This window comes from Tamandua tetradactyla, chromosome 7 (assembly GCF_023851605.1).
Source record: "Tamandua tetradactyla isolate mTamTet1 chromosome 7, mTamTet1.pri, whole genome shotgun sequence".
NCBI lineage: Eukaryota > Metazoa > Chordata > Mammalia > Pilosa > Myrmecophagidae > Tamandua > Tamandua tetradactyla.
In genome coordinates, this window is record NC_135333.1 from 173,728,008 (window position 1) to 173,751,365 (window position 23,358).

Consider the following 23,358-nt stretch of genomic DNA (forward strand, 5'->3'; position numbering starts at 1 on the left):
TGTCTCTCTGTCCCAGCACATAACATTAATGCTTGGCAAATAATAGGTATGCCATGAATGTTGAGTAAATGACTGTGAAATCTTCTAATAATGTCTCTGAAAGCTCAATTCAGGTCTAATATAGCCCTGAAGTGTGTGAAATCTGTGCTGATTTGGATCAGCTTCCAAGTGAGAGCTAAATTCTTTAACATGCTGTAAAGAGCACCTTACCAATTGGCCACCTCCTCAACCCCACTCCTGCTTTCAGGCCCACCACATTTTTTAATCATTCCAAGCAGTCCATGGTTTATTCACAGCTCTGGGACTTTCTATTTGCTGTCCCTCTTCTCTTTTAGGCATGGTCAACTCCTATAGAGCCTTCAAAACCCAGCTTAAATGACTCCTCCTCAGGGATACCTCACCAAGGCATCACAGCTCCCTTCTCTGGGCCCCCTCATTACCCTGTCCAGCACACCAGTTAAGAGACCTGGCTCTGGAGCCATCTAAGGACTGAGCTAAACTCCCAGCTTTGCCACTTATAAACTGCTGAGACCTGGGGCAAGTTACATGGTTGTCTAAACTTCAGGTTTCCTCCTCTGCTAACCAACACCAATCATGGCCCCCAAGGTTTGGGATGAATTGTAACCCGCCTAACAGATGCTCAAGACCAGGAGATGGTCTGGGTCCTTCTATTACAGCCCCTGACAACTCTGTGAGTCGTGTCAGACTCGCAGGCCAGCCCTCCTATAAAACCCTAGATGAGATCCACAGGGTCTCCCCTTCTTCAGTACGCCTGGCAGTGAGCACGCTCATTTGCACATGGAGGGTGCGCGATGCATCCTTGCTGAGTGTCTGCGTGCCTGTGTGCAGTTGCGAATGATGCCTCTTGGCCATTTGGTTCCCTAGAGTGCCCGGGAGGAGCTGCGGCGCCCTGCAGTGGCCGGGGCAGCTGTGCCGAAGGCATGGAAGGAAGCGGGCGCTGCATCTGCCAAGTAAGTTCAGAAACAACATCTCCTCCCTCTCTCTGCTTCCTCCCTTCTTACTGTTATCTCCTTAAACACACACACATGCACACACGAGCATGCGCACACAGTGACGTTCTAAGACAGAACTGTACTAGTGAAAAGAGTCTGCCATCCACAACAAATTGGCCAATTCAGAGCTGAGGGCCTTTGGACAGTTAGCTGCGCAGCCGTGAGCATGTCCATCTGAGCAGGTTTGCTAATAGTACCAATGCATCAGTGCTTGCTGAAAATGTGAAAGGGGATCACACATGTGAAAATACCTTGTGAGACTGTGCAGGGCTGCAGATATTGTTTTGTTGCTACCGACAAACCTCTGCCGGCAGACTCCCCTTCGGTGCTGACCGCAGCAGCTTCCGTGACCACCGGCTCGGCCATTTGAAGAATTTCTTTGTTATCCTACAAAGGCAATATTTTCCAAGTTTCAGGACTTAGATGATTTAGATCAAAGAAATCCTTCCAAAATGGATTGAGCTCAGCTGAACATCAGTATTGCAAAACTGAAGTTTCTGTTTCACCCTGGGGGACGCTTTGGATACAGCCGTCTACCTTTGGACCGCCAGAGCATCTTTCCTCAGCAGAGCTCTAGACCCTCAGTGAAAAATGGCACAGGAATCAGTGTGCACAGTAGAACCCCAAAACAGGGAATAAAGGGAGAATCAGAAATCAGGAGCCTCAGGAAAGACCCAGAGGGCAGGCATATGTAAGCAACGAGGGCTGCCCGTGAGCTTGTGGGTGCACACGCCCTCCCATCTAACCTCACCTGCATGGGATGTTTTGCAGGAAGGATTTGGTGGAGTGGCCTGCGAAGCCTGTGCTGATGACAACTTATTTGGGCCAAGCTGCTCGGGAGGTATGTCTGATTTTTGTGTAATCCATATATTTGAGGGTTAGAAAGCAAATATGGTTTATACAACTAAAGACCCCAGACACAGCCTTGGAGGAGAACATTGAATGGTTGTAAATAACCATGTCTACACAGGCAAAAAAACAAAAGTGGACAACTAATCTGATGAAATGCAATACTTGATAAGAGAACGCCTTTTGTGTTTAGACAGTCTTTGGTTTTGACCATGTAAAAGGGAGAAAGGAGGTGGTTTAAAAATCTAAATTTTTAAGCAAACTGGAAACTTAACCTGAGACCTGAGACAAAGCCCTCCAAGCTCTAGGTGCCCATACAACTTTCTGTGAGGATGGAAAATCCCACTTTCACACTGCCCAGCACAGTAGCCATTAGCCATGAGTCACTACCAAACACTGGAAATGCAGTTAGTGCAATTGAGGAACCGAATCTGAAATTGTATTTAATGTTACTTAATTTAAACTTAAATATCCATGTACATCTAGTGGCTACCATATCAGACAATGCACAGCTCTAGGACACAATAGTCAAGGGAACAGGCTTGGAAATCAGACTGGCCTGAGTCTGAAGCCAACTCCAGCTGCCCTGTGACTTAGGCAGGTATCAGCTCCCTAAGTCTTCCTCATTTGTAGAATAGAGACAATAATGTCTGCCTCTCAGCAGCCCATCCCCAGCACTCAGTCAAAGAAAGCAAGCATTAAGCAAGGACAAAAACAATTCAACGGTAATTGTTTTTGTCATCTATGAATGAAGGAATAAGAAACGGCACAATGGTGGCTGGTCATACCCAGGAGCAAGGACAGAGGGAACTTGCAAATTTTTCAGCCAGGCATCCACTGGGTGCCAGTATTGTTTCATCCAAATGAGATGGGACAATTTTGCCTCGAAGTAGGGCAGCTCTATTTGCTGCGGTTTATTTTTAACACTGACATTCACCTGCTGTGGGAACATTCTTCCACCAGACTGTTTTTCAGTTTGGAGATGATTTAAAGCTGCAGCAGCCGAGGGTTTTCACTTCTCCTTCCACAGGCCCTAGCCTGCACGCTGCCTCGCTCCCAGTAGAAAGCACCATAGTCAGGGCATAATGCAAAGCCCTCACCCCTGTCTCTAACATGGCCCCCCAAAGCAATCCCACAACCATATATGGTTAATAACAGTGGCTAGCATTTGCTGAGCTCTTACTGCGTGCCAGGTGGTGTGCAAAGCACCTTCAAAGGCATGATCTATTTGGACCCTCACAACCACTCTTCAGGCACAGGTTCTTGTCTTATGCCCGAAGAGAGAGAGGCTGCCCGAGGTCATGCGGCTCTTACAGGACAGAGGCAGGATTTGCCCCCAGCTCTGACTCCAGAGCCCACTGCAGTGTTCTCCTTTGGGTCAGTATCTCCCATACATTAGATTCCTGACAGGTAATGAGGACGCAGGGAGGAAAGAGATGAGTCCCCAGGCTGGACGAGCCGTTGCTGCGGGCATCATCCATCGTGATGCAGTGCGCGCAGCCTGTGCAGGATACCCAAGGGACACAGCAGAGAAGCAGATCGCCCTGCCAGGGGTGGCACACGCCGTCCCTGCTGGGCCCGGTGGCCGTGGCTTGGGCAGCTTTAAAGTCACATGCCCCAGTGGTGCGTATGCCTCCAGAGGCGTGCTGAGGCTGGGTCACCATGTACCAAAGGGCTCGTTACACATCTGGGGGCCCCTGCCACTTCCTTCTCCTTCCCAAGGATTTTTCTTGGCCACAGCTGATGGTCCTGCAATGCAGTGTCAGAGCGTCTGAAAACTGTCACTTAATGCCAGGTCACTTAATACGCCGGGGCCTTCAGTCCACCCCACACAGCCAGGAGGGAGCCCTATAAAAAGGAGGACCCTTGCAGTTAGCATTGGTTTTGGTGCCCAGGCTGCTGTAACAACGCCCCAGGATGATCCAAAGGGCCTTCTAAGTGGAAGAGGAACGGCGAGGCAAGGAACCCCAGACCCGGCACAGGAGAAGGATGTTCCCAGCTTCGGGAGGGAGGAGCAGGGCATGAGCCAGTAACTGTCAGCAGTGTCTACAAGGACGCAGCTTCTCCCCTGCAGCCTCCAGAAGGAACACAGCCCTGCCGACACCTCGGCATTGCCCACCGAGACCCATTTCAGACACCCGACCACACTGGGGGTATTGGAAGGTACGAAGTTGGAGGATTTGTTGTAGCAGCAGCGGGAAGCTAATAGAACATGCTTCACAGTGGGCTGCTCGGAGGCACCGGGGCCCAGCCTGACAGTAAATCTTGCTACATCACAGCCACAGACTTGATGCTAAGAGCTAACCATTTATTTCAAAATACCCTGCATGGGCAGCCCTGAAATGGTCTGTTATTGGGCTGAAAGTCACCTATTTCAAGCTATAAAACATGGCATGGTTATTCTCCACCCTTTTGATTTTCTTTTTTCTCCTTGCCTTGCTCCATCACTCAGGAAGTAGCATTTATTTGCGTAGATTCCTGCTACCAGTCATGACCGAGTCAGTGGCAGCTTGTCTTTTTAAACATGGCAGGAACATATAAGTAAAGCATCCAGTTAATTCTCCTGTTGGGGATCCAAAAGGCAGTGACTAATTCAAAAGAAAAGGAATGACCCCGGGGTACCTGATCCACCAGGTATGCGCTCCGCACCTGTCTCATTTAACTCAGAAGAAAGCCCGTGAGGTGGGCACCACTATCCACATTTTACACATAAGGAAACTAGAGCTAATAAAGGAGGATGAAGCCCAGATTCAAATGAGGGTCTCTCTGACTTCAAATTCATGGTTTTCCCACCTCATCATTCAGATTTTCAGTAAAGACTATCTGTGAATATTACCCTTTTAGAATCCTAAGAAGAAGTCTGTATCAGGTAATAGAAACCCCCGTTTTCTGTCTGCAGTGTGCACCTGTGTACACGGAGTGTGCAACAGCGGCATAGATGGCGATGGAACCTGTGAGTGCTACTCTGCCTACACTGGCCCCAACTGCGACAAGCGTGAGTCTCACTATTTTCCTTAATGCCATACAACGTCTGCAAGGCAAAGATGCATGTATTTTATTTTCATGAACTGGTACTTTCCATAGGCAAGTTACCATGGATTGCTTCACTGAAAGGAAACCAGAAAGAGAAGGAAGGAGAGGAGAAAGGGTAGGGGAGGAGAGTGGAGGGGAGGACATAGTGCTGAAGCGTGGGGAGTCACAGAAGGTTTGAGAGCAGTGCAGGGGTGGCACGGCTGTCCTGTAGGACAGCTAAGCTAGGGCAGCATGGAGGGGAGAATGGAGCAGGAGGGGTTGGGGGTTGGGTAGCCAGGTGAGCCATTGCAACCGGTCAGTCACCTAGTGGGTGAGCTAAGGCGTGTGCTCAATTACGATCCTCAATGTCAGAACACAGTGTAACCCCAAGAGAGAAGAAGCAGAGGCTCACCCGGCCAAGTGACACAGCAAAGCTCACAAAGCTCATGAGGGTAGAACTGGGACTCGAGTAGTTTGATTCAATGGGAAAGTCTGTAAACAATGTACCACACCAGGTCCAAGCAGGACACAGGAGCTGCACAGTGAGTTAAACCGGGACGTTTAATATAAAGAATTACTTATCTACACAGGAGAGCAGGTATAAAAAGGCAAAGAGAACAGTCAGGGGCGCCCCAGGGCTGAGAGCACGGCTAAGGAAGGGCAAGGTTGGAAGGGGTGGCCTCCACAGCGCGGGGTGCGGACCTTGAGGGGAGATGTGACAGAAGCCCACGGGGTGTGGAGAGTCACTGGTTTGCCCAGGCCAGGTCGGACCGGGGGCAAATGGGTGAGCCGAGGCTGGGGACCAGTGCCCGGGCACCGTGTCCCTATGGGGGGCAGCGAGGGCAGGGCACTCTGGGGCCTCGTGGTGCCCTCATGCCACACCCGGGTGGACCTGCCCAGCGGACGCACAACCCCTGGGGCCCAGAAGAGAAGCCCTTCTACCTGAAGGTCCTGCAACGCCCGGAACCGCCGGGCTGCGGCCTCACCACGGAATAGACATCCCTACAGTCCAGGCCGTCACACACCCACGGCCGGGAGCACAGATTTAGAACTGAGCGGCGCAAACACGAAGAGCTTGGTCATTTTGCCTTTGGATTGAGCCCCACTCACCCTCTGGTCCGTAAGATGAAGGGATTGGACGAGTTTCAGATTCAACCAATACAAACTCACGTTACTGGGTGTCGTCGAGGCGAGGCGAGCAGCGGTGCACCGAGGGTGAATAAAGCACGCCTTTGCCTCCCCCTGGAGGGAACAGACGACCAATTCAGGTCTACACCAGAATGGAGTAAATGCCTTAACCATGATGCAGACAGGAGCCTCTTCCAGCACCTGGCGTGCGGCTCTCCATCTGGAAAACACTTTTTTCCCCTATACCTGTTATTAAAGACTATCAGAAGCAGTTTCTGCCAGCCTTATGGCATAATCTGGTCCACAGGGAACGTGATGCCCTTTCCATCCCACATGGTATCACGCTGGTCCATTGTATTGATATGATGTTAATTGGATCTGTGAGCAGGAAGGAACCACTACTCTGGACATATTGGTGAGACGTTTGCCAAAGGATGGGAAAGAAATCCCACAATGTAGGAGACTTCCAACGCAGTAAAATGTCACATGTTCTGGGACACATCCAGATACCCCTCCTGAAGCAAAGAACATGTTGCTGCATCTAGCCACTCCTGACACTGGAGACACAATGTCTCGTGGGCCTTTTTTTTATCTTGGAGGGAACATATATTTCATTTGGGCGTGTTAATCCAGAACGTTTACTGAGTAACCAAAAAAGCTGCCAGTACTGAGTGAGGGGCAGCACGAAAGAAGGCTCTGCAACAAGTTCAAGCTGACGTTCGAACTACACTGTCACTTGGGCCATAGGACCCAGCAGGTCTGCTGTGTGTGAAGTGTGAGTGTGGATCCGAATGCTGTTTGGGGCCTCTGGTGTCAGGGAGTCACAGCGTGCACACACAGGAGGCTGAAGCAAGGGCCTGTCAGCCTCTGCAGACAGCTCCTCTTCTTTGGATTAAAATCCCTTGGCTTGTTGCTGGGCCTTCGGACATCGTATCATGCAACGTGAGTTCCCATCATGAACTGGATGTCGTTTGACCCACCAAATTAAAAATGTGGGCGTGCACAGCAGCGCTGCCTGCCAAATGGAAAAGCAAATACGAGGTCAGGCTTGAGCAGGTCCAGAAGGCAAAGGAAGCTGCATGACGAAGTAGCTCAAGATGCCTGGGGCCCTACTCCTGACACATTACTTCTCCTTTTCACCCACCTCCATGGTCTCGGGGACAGTTCCTGTGACCAGCAGACATAGGAAGCAAAAGCCCAGGCCTGGAGACTTCTGCACAGTCTGCAGACACCACCCGATCGTGGACAGCTGCAGCACTGCAGCTGTCTGGGACATGCCTGAAGCTCAGCAGGGAAGGGGAATCCTCCCGTGGGCAGGACTCTGAGCAGTGTATCTGGTTGTCCATGCAGCTGGAGGGAAAGGTTGCCGGAACTGAGGCCTACAATGACCTAGAGCCTGTGGCTGATGGTTTAGCTGCACGGTCAGAGCCTTGCCAAGGATACGATTAAAAAATTGACCCATCAGTCCTGGAGAGGTAAGGGGCTAGACCTCTTCCAACAGGCGAACCTAAAGGTGTTCGCACCCCAGGCGATCTTGGCAGAGAAGAATTTTAAAAACCAGCGGATAGGGGAACCCCTTCTGTGGATACCGGCCAGCTTCCTTCTCCAGCCATCCCTGTCACTGCCCAGTGGAGTGGTGGACAAAGGCCCTCGCTAGAGAGGGGACCCCCAGGAACTCACCTAATGAAAAATTAATTCCACTGGGTCAAAAGATGAACAGACTGTGAGGAAAGTATTTACAAGTCACATAGCAGAGGACTTTATAGTAACACAAAGTCCACAAGCTCAAATTTCTTTAAATGGACCCAGCAGCAGCTAGCTCTCAAAAGAAAGGAAAATGGACCAATAAACAGAGAAAAGGTGCTGAACTGCACTAGTTATCACAAAAATGCAAACTGAAGCAATAATGAGGTAGCATTTAGAGATTTGGAGCTTTTGTTATTGTTTTTGTTTAATTTGAATTTTTTTTGCCACCATGTTACACAGATTGAAAAGACATAATATCCAGCTAACTAGCATGGGTGTGAGAAAAGTGGTAGTGCTGTCAGTGGGGCTGTGAATTGCTACAAGCTTTGGGGAAAATACATTAAATTTAAAGATATGATTATAGTTTGCAGCTGAGGCTCCTGAACTATGAATTTATCCCAGGAGAAGGAAAGGGTAGGCACCAGTAGTTAAGAATATATATGCAAACTTAATGTCATGCCCAGGTACATCCCAGAGTATGCTGGGCAGATAATTTAAAAGTATAGGCAAAGTCCCTTGAGGGATGGAAGAAAAAATACAGATCTATTAAACTTTCCCACCTGGGAAACCCCAGATACTGTCTCAGACACTAGGGACTGCCCAGTAAACAGACCCAGCGTTTGACCTTCAGGCTTGCTCATATGAAACATTCCTGTAGTGGAGAAGCTGAACCTAACTACAGTTATGCGTTAGAGTTACTTCCAGAGAGCCTCCCTTGTTGCTCAGATGTGGCCCTGTCTCTCTCTAAGACCAACTCTGCGAGGAAAACCATTACCCTCCCCCCTTTATGGCATGTGATGTCCAGGGATGAACCTGGCCCTGGCCCCATGGGATTGACAGTGCCTTTCTGACCAGAAAGGAGAAAAGAAATGTAACAAAATAAGTTATCAGTAGCTAAAAGAGTTCAAATAGAATCAAGAGGCTCCTCTGGAGGCTCCTCTGGCACAAGCCTCAGCTAGACATTGCTAATGGACACGATTTGCTAAACCCTAACCAACTACATTCCTGTTGACCCTAAAGAATGCCCAGGGCTCTGCCTGAGATTCTACAAAAGTTGACCATACTAAGTTTATTTGTCAGAAACCTAAAACCTTCAGACAGTTCTGAGGCCAAATAAGCCCCGAAACCCAGAGGCGCCAGTCTCTCCAAGAGTTCCATCCCTCACCCCATAGCTCTGACACCCCTTTCCAACATAAAAAATAGGCATAACCCAAATATCCCTAAAGATTGGGAGAAGGATTAAAGGAGAAAGAGGCATTATACAGAGAAGATAGAATTTAACAAATGAGTTCTATGACTGCTGGGTCATTAGACTGATATTTCTTTTTAGTCTCCAATGTCTTGGAGCAACTAGAAGGAAAAACTTGAAGTTGTGGAACTATAACCCATACCAAACTTTGAAATCCATTCTACAACTATTTGTTAAAATGTACTTTGAAAATTATCACATTTTTGTATATACATTATATTTCACAATGAAAAAGAATATCTATACAAAGAAGTTCATTGAAGTATTGTTTGTAAGGGAAAAAACCTGAAACAATTTGGCTCTCCATCAGTGAAAATGGTTGAATAACTCATGCTGCATCCTAAATTGGGTCGGATAATGCAAGCGGATCCCAAACTGGGCACCAAATTTCCCCAGGAACCACACCCAACTCACAGGGCTGCTGGAGGATACTTTAAACATTGGGGGAAGCACAGGAGTGCATCAGACACTGTGCAAACTGCTAGCTTGAGTTAGTTCACAATCTCATCATTAGACTCCCTATATTCCTTTCACTGACGTCATGTATTTGCAAAGCTGAATTTTTAGTGGTTGCTGTGATTAAAATCAAGTACTGTGCTAAAATCACTGTGACAGAAATAAGGGTGGCAGTTTCCAGTCTGGTTCCGAGGCTGGAGACGTTGTGCAGTGCCCAGCATGGATACACATCTCCTTAGTAATTAACTGTGGTTAAAAATGAGATTAAAATATTTTTTCTTTCCATTAACTGTATTACTTTTTCAAATGACCACTAAGTTGTCATGACATAAACACTCACTGAATCCTTTGGTTCCAACCACTTAACAAATGGTCCATCAGGAAGTTCTTTTAACCTAAGAATGCTATGAAAAAAAATGACTGAGACACTTAGGGTTCCACGACCTGAGAAAGTTGGGGAGCCTCTGGCTAAACAGAGCAGAGGTTTATCTCTCGTTGTCGTGGTGTTCCTGCCAGCACCAGCCCCCAGCGCACGGGGATGAGAGGCCCAGCTGTTCCCGTCGTGTGGCTGTGCCACCCTCCAGGGCCCCAGGGCACTCTCCCTCCGCCGGAAGCTGAAAACGAGGCATGAAACTGAAACGCCCACTCAGAATTCCATCTCTGTGCGCTGGTCACAAACCGCATCTGGACACAGAAGGGGGTGAGAATGTGTGATCCCAGGGCCAGCCGCTGCAGCCCCCATACTGCCTCATGAAAAGGCCTCGGGAGGGCACATTCGCCATGAAGTTAGGGCCAATGGCCACCACTGGGAGATGGTTCTCCACGGCTTCTCACGTCCTTACACATCTTGAGGGCAAAGATACCAACTGCCTTTTTCCCAGCCATTTTCTCAAGGACATCTGCAGAGCAAACAAACTCAGAAAATAGAGATACATCTTACCCCAGGAGCAAAGGGCAGGCATACTTACTGCCTGGGTCAGTGGTCAATGAGTTGCCGTGTCTCCAAATCTACCCTCTTGGTCTACCCCATGAAAACTGGGCTTTGTGGATACTCTCCTGTGCCAGGAGCATCTGCAAAGCTTTGTTAGTCGAGGCCGCTAGAGGGACAGTGGAGGAGGAAGAGGTAGTCACCCCTACCAGGATTCTGAAAAACACGCATGCTGGCTTCCAGGGCTCGGCTCTCTGCGGCCTCCAGCACGCATGCTTTGTCCATTGCCTGACTCAGGCAGGGTCACCCCAACAGTGCCCCAATAGCACAGGCCTGTGCCCAGCCCCAGCTGCTGCTCCCCCCAGCAGCCCACTGCCGTGCATGCAGGGAGCGGGCCACCCGCCTGCCTGCCCTGGTCGCCGAAAACACCCAGCCCGAGCACCCCTCACGCAGGCGCGCTGGGGGACGCACTCGCAGCCTGGCTCTTGCCTTTGCGCAGAGGAATGGACCGTCCTCCATCTCTGACTCGGGGTCTCATGTCTGCTACCAGTGTCAGGGCTTGAATCACGAACCCCACAGAAGACACGTTCAAGTCTTAATCAGCGTCCCAGTGGCTAACCCATCTGTAAATAGGACCTTTGCAGAGATTGCAAGTTAAGCCGCAAGCTCATTTGTGAATAGGATCTTCAAGCATCTTAGAGGCGTCCAGCTGAGCCAGGATGGGCCTTAATCCACATCTGGGGTCCTTATAAGCCAAGGGAATTGGGAGCCACTCAGTGGGTAGAGGCCAGAGGTCAGCAGAAAACGGAGGAGCAGACACAGGAGGGACAGGGGTTGGCCGCAGAGCCAGACTGCAGGAGGAAGCCAGCCGTGCCCACAGCGTGATGCTGAGCTTCCCTCCAGAGCAGGGAGACAGCACACTCCTGTTGTTGGGGCCAGCCCACGCTGAGGTCTTGTCCTAGCCACCCTGGCACTTAGACAGCAGCAACCGTGCAACTGCGTCAGCCTGACCTCGTGAGCTCTGCACGTGGGGTGAAACCTCATACCCTGCGCCGTCGTTGGCAGCCACCGACGTCACACCTAGAAAATGTGCAGTTACTAGAGACAGGGCAGGTCACTGAAGACTTCACAGTATACCGTTAAATTAAACATCGAGTTGTTAAATATTTGATCAGGATTCCTTTTTTTAATCATAGACAAATTCGTAATGAACATGTTTGTTGCTAACATTACTTTGGGAGAATTAAAGAGCAAAAATAAGAAAAAAATAACTTTATACATTGTGTATATTTTGAGTTGTTATGAGTTTTGTATTACTTTTGGAATAAAAGGAAATAGTGCAACGGTTGGGTTATTTAGAAGCTGGTTATTCAACTAATGCCACTCCCTTAACGATATTCCTTTGCAGCTCTCCCCGAGTGTGCGTCGTTACTCTGCCCCGAAAATTCCAGGTGCTCACCTTCCAGGGAAGACGAAACCAAGCTGGAGTGCAGGTGCCTTCCCGGTTTCAAAGGCGATGGTGAACACTGCGAGTGTGAGTAGAACATAGGTCCTGCGGGTTTTTATTAATTAGTGAGGTGTGTTAAATATAACGGGGAAAAAATAACCTCACAGCCTTCCTACTGTCATACAACCACCATTTCTATTTCTCTCCATGTAGGTGAGTGAAATATATTAAAAGCACCAAGCAAGTGCTCATTGTGTGGCAGCTGTTCAGTGAATATCAATTCCTCCTTCTATTACCAAAGCACATACACAGAATTTTACACGTTTTCATAACAGCTTAATCAATGTTGGCATCAAGTTTAATGCTTTGCCCCCCTTTTCCTGCTTATTCACTTTATGAGGGGCTGAGTTTTGTGCTGGCTAAGAATATGAATTACAGAGCCAGACTGCCTGGTTCAGGTCCCAGATCTGCCTATTACTAACTTCGTGACTTTGGACTCATTCTTTAACCTTCCTCTGCCTCAGTTTCCCTGTCCATCAAATGGGGATAGTAAGTACCTACCTTGAAAGGTTGTTGTCCTGGATTCAGTTCCCTGTGCCTGCCCATGCAAAAAAAAAAAAAAAGAGGTTGTCATAAGGATGAAATGAGTTAACATATGGCAAGACGGAGCCCAATGCGTGCTATACACTCTGTGAGCTTCAGTGACCTCTTTCATGCTATTTCATATGTAATTCACAAAGAATGTGGTATATTAATATGTCAACGTGATATTGGCCATTATAATTTCTGGTGGCCGTAGGTAAATCTCTTTGAAAGGGTGGTCACATAGGGTAAGACGAGATGCTTCTTTGCGTGTGTGACTTTGGTTCAGTTTTCTTCTCCATTCCAAGGTGTGGTAACTGCCTCTTCTTCTATCATTGCCTCTCAAGCCATCAACCCATGTTTGCAAAGTATCTGCCACCCCCATGCTCGTTGCACATACCTGGGACCAAATCGGCACAACTGCACATGCCAGGACGGCTACCAAGGAGACGGCCACATGTGCTTACCCATAGACCCTTGCCAAGTTAACTTTGGAAACTGCCCTACAAGGTCTACGGTGTGCAAATACGATGGACCTGGACAGGTGAGCTGAAGGTGTGCGGTTCTGGTTGTCCAGAAGCAAGGCAACCACCCGAGGTGACCTCGTGTGTGGGTCCTGCCTGCCTTCTGTGACTCCAGCGCTGTTCTCGGCTTCTCCTCCTGCCATCCTGACCCTCCCTGTGCCCATGTCCATCCTCCAAGCACAAACCCTGAGTCAAAACTGCCCTGGGTCCTCTTCTGTCACAGCCTCAGAAAGTCGCTGACAAAATATGAAAATAATTCAAAATTAAGTACAAAGTTAGCTATTAACTGTGTCTTGGGTTAAAATAACTTTCCGCCATCACCCTCCATTCTCTCTGGTGTCCTTTCAAGTTAAGAGGGGATTCTTAGAGCCAAATTACCCCAGCCCAAAGCCCTGCAGGAGTCCAGAGAAGTACTGGGCAGCAGTGACCGGCGGCAGAGACGGTGTCCCCCTAGCTCATGGGTGACAGGGCTGCTCCCCCACACCCAGGGAGCAATCAGCCCAGTCAGGAGGCGTCTGGGCTGCATCAGGGGATGCAGTGTGGGGGTCCCTCCCTGAGGGTCCCACATCTCTAGCAGGTGCTGAGTGTGTCCCGGCTGCACACCTCGTCTTCAGGGACAGGGTGACTGTCCCCTCTGCACGGGCAGAAGGGAGGGCTTTGGTGTCTGGTCCGCACATAGCGTGTGTCCCGGAGGCCGAGGGGCACAGTGACGGGAATGTGCTGGCGTCAGGAGTCCACCCGAACTCTCCTCTGAGGACAAGGGGTCTGTCACGCGGCACTCCCGCCGTCGGTCCCCGAGGCCCACAGAGGAACTCAAGAAGCTGAATCCCCACGCTGTGCACGGGGCCCTTGCTGGGAAAGGCCATGCTGGGCCCTGAGTGCCAGGACCTTGGGGATGAGGCTAAAACCATGTTCTGTCTTTTTAAAATGGGTCCAAAGGCAGAATTCCAAGGCATAGAAAACCTCTGCTGTTCTGGGGCCTGGTTCCGTGGCCTCAGTACTGTAGCAACAGGATCCAGTGGTTCCCTGTCGGGTCGACCCTGTGCGCTGTTGGGGGCTTAGCTGCTTCCTGGCCACTTGCCACCAGGTGCCAGAACTGCTGCGTCCTGTCCAGCTGTAACAACCCAGCATGTCCTCTGACGCAACCCGATGGCCCCGGGCAAACCCTGTTGGTGGGAACCCCTGTTCTAGAGCAATAATTCCTCCCTCTGAACCCCAGCTGCTGCTCACCTGTAGACAACCTAAAACTGGGAAACACGGAGTCAGGGAGGCCGACAAGCGCACGACCTTCCCAGTGGGTGGGATGGGTAAATATGAAGTCCACTTCCACGGCTAAGGACAAACCCACACGTCAGACCTACTCCGAGTTAGTTTTTGTGGCACAATAAAAATATGGACTGAAGAGGAGTATACATAGCTTAGCTGCCTAACGAGAACCTTCTTCTCTCTCCCTGTTTCCCGCAGTCTCACTGCGAATGTCGCGAACACTTCCACAACTTTGTGCCTGGCGTGGGGTGCAGGGTGACCAACGTCTGCCAGCCAAAGAAGCCATGCCATGAGAAGGCGAATTGCACCACCGTCGCTCCAGGCCAAGCTAAGTAAGTGCTCCCCACCGCCGCCTGTTCGGAGCGCTCAGTGCTGGAAGCTCCTCAAAGGGCAGGAAATTGTCGCATTCGGCCTCGCCTCCACCCCAGACCCAGCATCCCACGTGGCGCGCTAAGGAACGGGGTGGGTAAGACAAACCTTTGCTGAATCAAATCACCGAACAGTTATTCCCTTTAAACATCCATGAGAGCCTCTGGGATACTGAGCTGTCCTAGAGGCTGGTTATTCAATGACCAGACTGGGAGAAGGAAACCACTGTCCCTGGGAAAGCAAACGTCTGTCCTGGTGACGGGGTCTGACCATCAGTGAATGGGTCTGTTTCCTCGCCTGGGAGCTGTTACCTGTTAGTGGTGCAGACAAGAGTGGGGCGAGAATGCAAACACGGATGGTGTCCCCGGGACGCCGGGGCTTTACTGTGAGGGAAAACTGAACATTCCTGAGTGCGGCAGAGGCCACTCGTGTGGTCAAGGGGGAGGCGTTGGGAGCCTAGAGACCCGCATTCGGGGCCCAGGTCGGGGGCCGACCCGATGAATGGCCGTGGCTGAGCGGTGCCATCCCTCCTGCTCCGGTTTCTCCATGTGTAAAGCAAGCGCCATAGCATCTCCCTCACAGGGTTCTTAAGACGATGACACGAGCAGGTGCTTCTGAAAGTACTTTGAGAACGGCTGTGCTGACGCTTTGGGTCTTTATGGTGCAGAAACGGGTGGAGAACCCAAGCCTCTGATGTGCACACTGACAGCGCTGTCTCTGTGCCCCACTCTGCTGTTTCTGTCATCGGCATCTGCCTTTCGGTTTGCTGGAGCAGCTGGAATGCAATATACCAGAAGTGAATGGGCTTTTAGAAAGGGGATTTATTAGGTTACACATTTACAGTTCTGAGGCCATGAAAATGTCCAAACTAAGGCACCAACAAGAGGACAGTTTCTCTCAAGAAAGGCTACTTGGTCAGGGTTTCTCTATTGCCCAGAAAGGCACATGGTGACGTCTGCTGTCCTCTCTCCAGGCTTCTGGCCTCAAACAGCTGCTGAGCTCCCTCTGCATTTCCAGACGTCTGCGTCTCAACCTCATCTCTCTGCCCTGTGTCAGCTCTCAGCTCTCGCTCTGGCTTCTGCCTTTCATTCTCTTCATACAGGGCTCCAGTAGAAGGATAAACACCCACCTTGAAGGGGTGGAGACGCATCTCCATGGAAACAAGCTAATCAAGGAGTCCCACCCAAACAAAAGTTCTGCCCCCCTCAAGATTGGGTTTGAGTTAGAAGAACGTGGCTTTTCCGGGTAATAACAGTTTCACACCAGCATACCCTGCAAACCCATCACCCTTAGAGACGAGAGACTGTGTTACGAGAGGACAGTTCTGTGCTTCCTTCCATCTTCTTTAAACTCATTTACAGTTTAGGTGGGGTTGGAATGCATGCGTTTACCCAAATGAGCTTTCTGCTTATTATTTCTGGGCAAATAAGTAAATGTGCCATCACTGTGGGTGGAATGGAAAGAGCTTGGGCCTCGGCACAGCTCGGGTCTAACCCTGCTCCGCGGCTTACCTTAACCTCTCTGAACAGAAGCTTTCTGAGTCTCAGAAGGGGAGGATTGCACCCCCCAGGACTGCGATGGATTAAAGGAGAGTACATTGGCCAAGCCCTGAGCAGAACCCGGCATGTAGAAATCACGCCACATGTGTGACCGCACACGTGAACACACACACATGGCACGCACACAGGCACATCAGCACATGCATGAACAGACATACCTGCTCCTCAATCACTGATCTGGTAGCCCTGAAAACCAAACAAGCCCAATTACACGCTTGGTGCCATGCTCTGAAAAAGTTGCGGTAGAATACTTTAAGTCCCTTCCTTTGTGTTTAAGACAAAATTTATAAATGCAACTGGAGGATCAGAATAAGGGGAGCTGCTGTCAGACTTGTGTTTAGAATGTCAGTGGATCTAACAACGGAAGTTTTTTTTTGGGGGGGTGTCTCCCGCGAACTCCCTCTCCCCTGCAGAAATGCTTTGACTGTCTTTGGCTGACAAGAGGCCAGGATGAAAGGCTGGCTAACTCACACTGATAAAATATGGAGCCATCAGTCCTCAAGTCATTTAGTTCTCCTGGGGTAAAGATTTAGTTTGTTTTTGCTTTCTCAGCATGGCAAGTAGTTTACGCAGAATCATAAAAGTCATATTACAGGGGTGGGCCGCGGTGGCTCAGCGGGCAAAGTGCTTGCCTGCTATGCCGGAGGACCTCGGTTCGATTCCCGGCCCCAGCCCATGTAACAAAAACGGAAAAACAAAATACAATAAAGCAAGAAAATGTTTCCCTTTCTTCCTTCCTTCCTTCCTTCTATCCTTCCTTCCTTCTCTCTGTCTTTCCTTTAAAAAAAAAAAAAAGTCATATTACATTGGTTTCACAACACCACGCAATGCAGAATGGGTGCAGATCTGGGCTCTACCACACACGCCTAGAGTGACCTTGAAAACAGTCCACAGTTCCCTCACCTGTAGAGGGGAATGAGGTAGAACAAGAATATCTCCCTGTGATGAGTAAACACACAAGGCCTTGAGTGAATGTGTGTAAACACGGTTCAAAAACTCTTAGCTCCACTTTGATTATTACTATGAAGTACAAATAGCTTCTTGTCTTTTAATATCATAGCTTTTTTCTATTTTTAACTTAATTGTGCCCTGTGCTTGTTGCATCTCTTTCTTATCCAATATAACTCAGCTAAAAAGGAAGCTGGACCCAACTGAGCAGGCATATTGAAAAACAAGCATGGTGCACAATCGGGTGTGCAAAGGCACCATGAGAAGCTGAGATGTGAGGGCTCTCAGGCCATTCAGACACTGGTAATACGCAGTGCCACGTGAGCCTATACGGCCAAGGTGGCCTCGGGTGCACCATCACCCCAGGAAGGCGTTTCCGTTGTGAATACTCTTCCCCACACCCTGTCTGAGGCAGCCCAGGGCGGCGGGGGGAGAGCACAGGCTGTGCCCCGCGGACACAGGCTCACGTTCCAGCGAGGACCACCAGCCGTGCTTCTAACTATGCAGGGATGAGGGGCGCCCACCGCGGGCAGTACAGCTGGAGGGTCTGGCACAGCCGCCATCTGGCCGCAGGGACATGGGGTCAGCAGGCCCACGGGATGCGCCCCCAGGGCCGAGCCCCTCCCGCGCCACACCCTGGCTGCTCAGGAGCCACCGCCCCCCACCCAATGCTCCAAGCCAGTTCCCAGGCCTGCACAGGGTCTTCCTGGGCCCGTCCTCCGGGGTCTGGCCAAGGGGTGACCATCTGCAGGGTGTGCTGAGCACCGATGAGCAGCCTGCGGTGGCCCCTGTGGGCAGAAGGAGACCAGAGAGCTATCGCCGCCAGCTGCCGCGTGCTCATGCAGGCCCCAGGAGGCCTGAACGCTCGAAATCCAACCTCGAAGTGCCGAGTCCGTGTGCTAAGGTGGGGGATAGAACATACTTCACTTGACAGTTTGTTACCCTCGTGTGAACTCTCTGAACATTTAGACATAATGCACAATGGTATGAGAGGCTCTGCTCGGGCTTTGTCCACACCTTGCAAATCTTAGGGGCAGGCCTGTTGCCTTATATGGGTTACCTGCTTTTCTGAGCCTCAGCTTCATCACCTGTGAAATGGGGATAACCACGTTTGTCATGCTGAAGTTTAAATGAGGGTCTTCTGTGAGCACAGTGCTGGGGTCCCTCCTTTTGCTCACCACTCATGGGCCGGGTCCTGTGGGCTCCCCCCTCGCAGCACTGCCTCAGTGCAGGGCCTCACGCCCTGCGGACCCCTCTGCCACCCTCTTTGCCTCTCTCTGAGACCTCATCCCCCACAGCAATCTTTCTAAAGCATACATTTGGGCAAGCATTTCCTTGCTTTGCATCCTTTGCTGGGTCCTCATAGCTGCGGGGCAGGAATTGCACCTTCTCTGCATGGCCTGCAGCTTCCAGCTTGATCAGGCCGCAGATCACCTGCACGGTTCCCTCAAACATGCCTCTGTCTAGCTCTGCTGACCCGCTTGTCGCTCCTCGGGCCTGCCAAGGGGTTGCCTCCTCCGTGCCCCCGCACGCGCAGCCTGCCGCGCGGAACAGCCTTCCCTGCACCCCCGCACCGACTCCAGCTGATGCGATGACCGGTGATGCTCAGTTCCAGTGTCCCCAACTCGAGGAAACGTCCCCCGCCCACCCCGCCCACCGAGGTGCCCCTCCTCTTCACCCCCAGGGCGCCCCAGAATGTTTCCATCGTAGCACCGCGCCACCCTGAACTGTGGGGAGTACCTAGAGAAGTGCTGGTGAGGGCGGTGCTGGCTCTCCGCAGCTGGCGGGCCCCAGGAAGAGCATCCCCTGCCGCAGCCTTGTGTCCTCCTCCAGGGGCGCTGATGGTGATGTCAGCTGCTGCCACCACGCTCTCAGTCCCCGGCCACAGTGCGGCGGCGCCTGTCTCTGCCTCGGTGACTCCTGTCACGTGTAATGGCAATGAAAGGAGTGGGAGCTTGGGGGAGCAAGTGAAAGAGTGGGATTTGTTAAACAGCTGCACTGGGGTGTCTGGGACACCCTGCACCCTAACTAAATCTCATCCGCACAGATGTAAAATGCATCCCAATCCATAATTCACAGATCACAGATCGTTATGGTCCTTTAAAGCCCTAAGACAGCAGGAGAGCTTTACTCCCAAGGAAAAAACAATTTACAAAAGAGGCAATGCTATAAATGTGCCATATCCCATAAGTCATAAAACATCTCGTGGTCTCAGACTTTGGACCGAGATTTTAAATAAAAACAAAAACTATTTATGTCTGATACATTCCATTCAGCACTGAGGCCATTAAGATACAATTCTCCTGAATCCTAGGGAAGATGCCAAGCCACTTTACACAAAGCAGAACATGGCCTCCGAGCAACTTCAGGGACTTTCAGAGAGAAACATGCTTAATGGGGTGTGCTGTTAAAGGCCGTCTTCCATTGAAACGTCTGACATTTATAGCAGGATTAGTTTTCACCAGTGACAACTGCATCACTTCCAAGAGTTATTGATCTTCTCTTTAGCCTCCCTACATTGGAAAAGCACAATATTTACAGAAGTGGACATCTATGTAGGAAATTAACTATGATATTATTTGATTGTATCAACCAGACTATTGTGTCATGCTTATATGGACCTTGGCGATAACCTGTAACAATGATTCTTGCTTGGAGACTGTTCACATTGGGGCTGAATGTTTGCTGGAAGAGGCTGCTCAGCGCCCTGCAGCATCTTTGTCAGCATCCCTGGCCTCAACCCCCTCCCACCACCCAGCTGTGAAACCAAAATGTCCCCAGATGTTGTCAAATGTCCCCTGGGTAGAGGGGTGCCACCATCACCCCAACTGGGAGCCATTGCTTTATCACAACCCCGAAGGCTCATCACAGGCGATTGCCCAGTCCTCTGTCCCAGGATAAAACTCCTATTTGTCCTTCTAGAATCTGTTCACGTCTCTTCCTCCTAGAATTCTCCCAGCAGGGTCCCTCCTCCATGCCCCCATGGTGCCCATTCAATCGTCTATCATGAAACTTCCTGAGGAGCTTAGTGATCTGTGCAGGGACCTGTCCTGCCACACCCCCAGCACCTCTCCCAGAGCAGTTGTTTCGTCATCACTGCCACCATCGTCATCCACTAAATGCTGAGCCTTCCCTATGGGACTGACACCCTGCTGGCAGATGTCCCTGCACCATCTTTCCTAGGAATGACGCAGAAGACGTCATTAAGCCAAGCCTGCAGATGCGGACGCTGGGACTTGGGATGTCTGAGTGCACTTAGCGTATTGCTTTAGTTACCTGTGTTCAGGCCTGAGAGACCCGAAAGGACAATGAATTGATGTCATCATCTTTGCAGCTCTCTTATCTAGCAAGTTTTCTGGAATGAAGCAAGGACTTGGTAAATAATCAGTTCAGCAACCAGGCAATGTCCTAGGGCTAAGGATACAGAGACAAACTGGGCAGGGGCCCCACTCTAGGAGAACTTCCCATCCAGCAGAGGATACAGCTCCTCAGGAGGTAACTTTGGTGGGAAGGTTTAGGGTTGAGAGTTGACAGGATGCTACGGCAGTTTTCAGTCCAGCTAAGGACATCCAGGAGGTCAGATGAGGCCGCCAAGAGCAGCTGCACTGAGCAGGGTGTGGGATGGGTTTTCCTGACAGGATAAATTACCTGAGAAATGCATAATAACCTATAAAAACAGTGTCTGGAATTCACCCTGGAATTTGCCATGGAAGGAAGGAAAGATGAGGTGAACAAACCAGACACATGACTTGAATCCACCTTCTTAGGCCGTGCATGCCTTGCTAAGTCCTTATGCCTTATCTTCTAGGTAGCAGGGAGGGATGAAAATTTTAAACACACAGCTGCCAGATTTCTGTTTTAGAGATACTGCTTGGGAGGTTGTAAAGGGTAAAGTTGAGTCAGCATAAAACCAGTGGCAGAAAGGGCAGCATCCCTGCAGCAACCATGCAAGGGCAACAGACACTGCTAGGAGTGAAGAGACCCTGAGACATCTCTGTCTGCCATGGGGCCATATTTAGAAATGCAATGAGTGTATAATCATTCTTTGTAACCCTCTCCTAAACATGAGTCAATTTTTGGTATGGAATGAGCACAGCAAAACGGTGACAAAGCCACAGCCTGTCACTGGCTCCTTGCACCTCCTCTCTGAAATGTCCTTCCCCTGCTTATGTTTGGTTTCTCACCTGGCTACTGAATGCTGCCCTCCTAAGTGCCTTATCGATTTCAGCCACCTGTCAACTAATCATTGCTAGGTAGCGATGGTCTGCCGGAGCCAGAGTTTACTGATTCACTGCTGGTTTTTCCCTTCTCAGAAATTTTTCAAGCTGATTGCCATCATTTTCCATGGAAATTGCCAATTGCTACAAATCAGGGATTTCTCTCCTCCTCTACTCCCCCTGAAGAGCTTTGGTTGTTAAGCATTTAGCAGCACAACACCACGAGGTAGAGCAGTGCTGAATTGGTAAAAGGCATTTTCCACCCAGAGGGGATTTGTACTCCGCAGGAGTCATTTCACCACCAAAGGGCTGCCCATGTGCACAGCTGAAGCCCGCTGGGCGAGGGCAGGAGCTTGTTTCCTGGTCCAGACTGCCATCTTGCACAGAGAAGGACGCAGGAAAGTGTACTTTCATTGCTAAAAGAGATTTATTGTTCCTCAAAGACCCAAAAGGCTTACTCTCCTGAGGTGGGGGAAATGAGGTGGGACTTGAGGATCAGTCCCAGGGAGAAGGAGAGCACGTCTCAGACAGTGGCTTTGAAAGCACTTTTCTCTAAAAGCCCAGAGTTGCACGTAGAGCTTTAATGCAACTCAGCACACATGATTTTGACAATCGTTCCAGACCCTAGCCCATCTGACACGGCCTTTGACCTTAGGCCAATATAGCCAGATGATACCAAAATACGTGATATACAAAGTAAATGCTGAGGAGTCCAGAGCACTGTTGGGAATGAAGAGTGTGGAGAGTGGGGGACACTTACCAGAAGGTTAGGCTCTGAACTGGGTGAAGAAAGCTAGAGGAAGGAGGCACTTATTTTATAGATGTAGTGACCAGTGCAGAGACCCCACCGATATCCTAAGGCTGCCTCCCAGTCGCCTAAGGATTTTCCTGAGAAAGTCCTCCCTTTACGACAGCAGTTATGACCATGGCTTTGGTTATTAGAAGTTAGAGGTGATTGTTGGTCTCTTGTTTGTACGTTAGCATTTGGAATGAAGGCATCTTTTTGTTTCATCTTTCATTTTGCTTATTTCTCTTTTATGAAGCAAAACTATTGTATAAAATGTATGCAGCTTTCACCAGTTACGTATTTATACCAATTCAATTCCTGCATTTTGTGCAGCTGTTAATTAAGTAGTTACCATGGACCAGGCCCTGGGCTAAATCCAGGGGCTACCTCAGTGAGCACATGTGCTCAAGCCACTGACCTCACTCTTTCCTCCTATTGGTTTGTGTCCAGGCTGTAGTCACAAATACCATGCAACAGGTGGCCTTAAAAACAGAATTTATTGGCCCCCGGTTTTAAAAGCTACAGGATTTGTGTGGTGATTGGAAGCTGCATGTACCCAAAAAACACATTCTTGTATCTAATCCACCCGTGTGGGTGTGAAGGCATTGTAGGTAGGACCTTCGGATAAGGTTACTTCAGTTACAGAGCCCAGTCAGGACGGGTCTCAGTCCTGCTACCAGAGCCCTTTGTAAGCAGAAGGAAACTCAGACAGGGAGAAAAGAGTCAATGGAAGCAAGAGGCTGGCTACCAGCGGAACCCAGGAGAGAAGGGAAAGACCAGGGCATGCCACCATGTGCCTTACCCTGTGACTAAGGAGCCAGGGGTCACCGGTAGGCAGCCCCAGAAAGCCAGTCTTTGGGAAAAAGACATTACTTTGATGATGCTTTCATTTGGATTTCTTCCCAGCCTCAAACCATGAGCAAATGCATTCCCACTGTTTGCAAACTACCCATTTCATGATATTTGTTAGAGCGGCCTGTGAAACTCAAATAGTTTGCTTCCTTCTGGGGTCGGTGGCATTCTGGCTGGCAGCACTCCTTGGGTTCTTGGCTTTCCCATCACGTGATGATGTCACCTCCCTTCTTCCGACTCCTCCCCAGAGCTTTCTCTCTCCCTCACTATGTCTGATTTCTTGTGCTTATGAAGGACTCCAGTCATCAGCTCAAGGTCTGCCATCATCTGCTTAGGGACACCCTACCTGAGACAACCTCTTCAAGAGGCCCCATGTACGTGGGCTCACACCCACGTGTGGGCAGGCCAAGACAGAGGCATGTGTCT

At 50.1% G+C, this 23,358-nt stretch overlaps 1 protein-coding gene across 3 annotated transcripts in view; it reads left to right on the forward strand.

The window, feature by feature from the left end:
* Nucleotides 1-23,358, forward strand: part of STAB2 (stabilin 2) — a 168,062-nt gene that overhangs the window by 18,629 nt on the left and 126,075 nt on the right. For all 3 annotated transcript variants that reach the window (XM_077111830.1, XM_077111831.1, XM_077111832.1), the window contains exons 4-9: nt 886-971; nt 1,785-1,854; nt 4,762-4,857; nt 11,790-11,915; nt 12,758-12,954; nt 14,399-14,532. In XM_077111830.1, the coding sequence (XP_076967945.1) occupies nt 886-971; nt 1,785-1,854; nt 4,762-4,857; nt 11,790-11,915; nt 12,758-12,954; nt 14,399-14,532 (709 nt within the window). The remainder of the gene's footprint in view (nt 1-885; nt 972-1,784; nt 1,855-4,761; nt 4,858-11,789; nt 11,916-12,757; nt 12,955-14,398; nt 14,533-23,358) is intronic.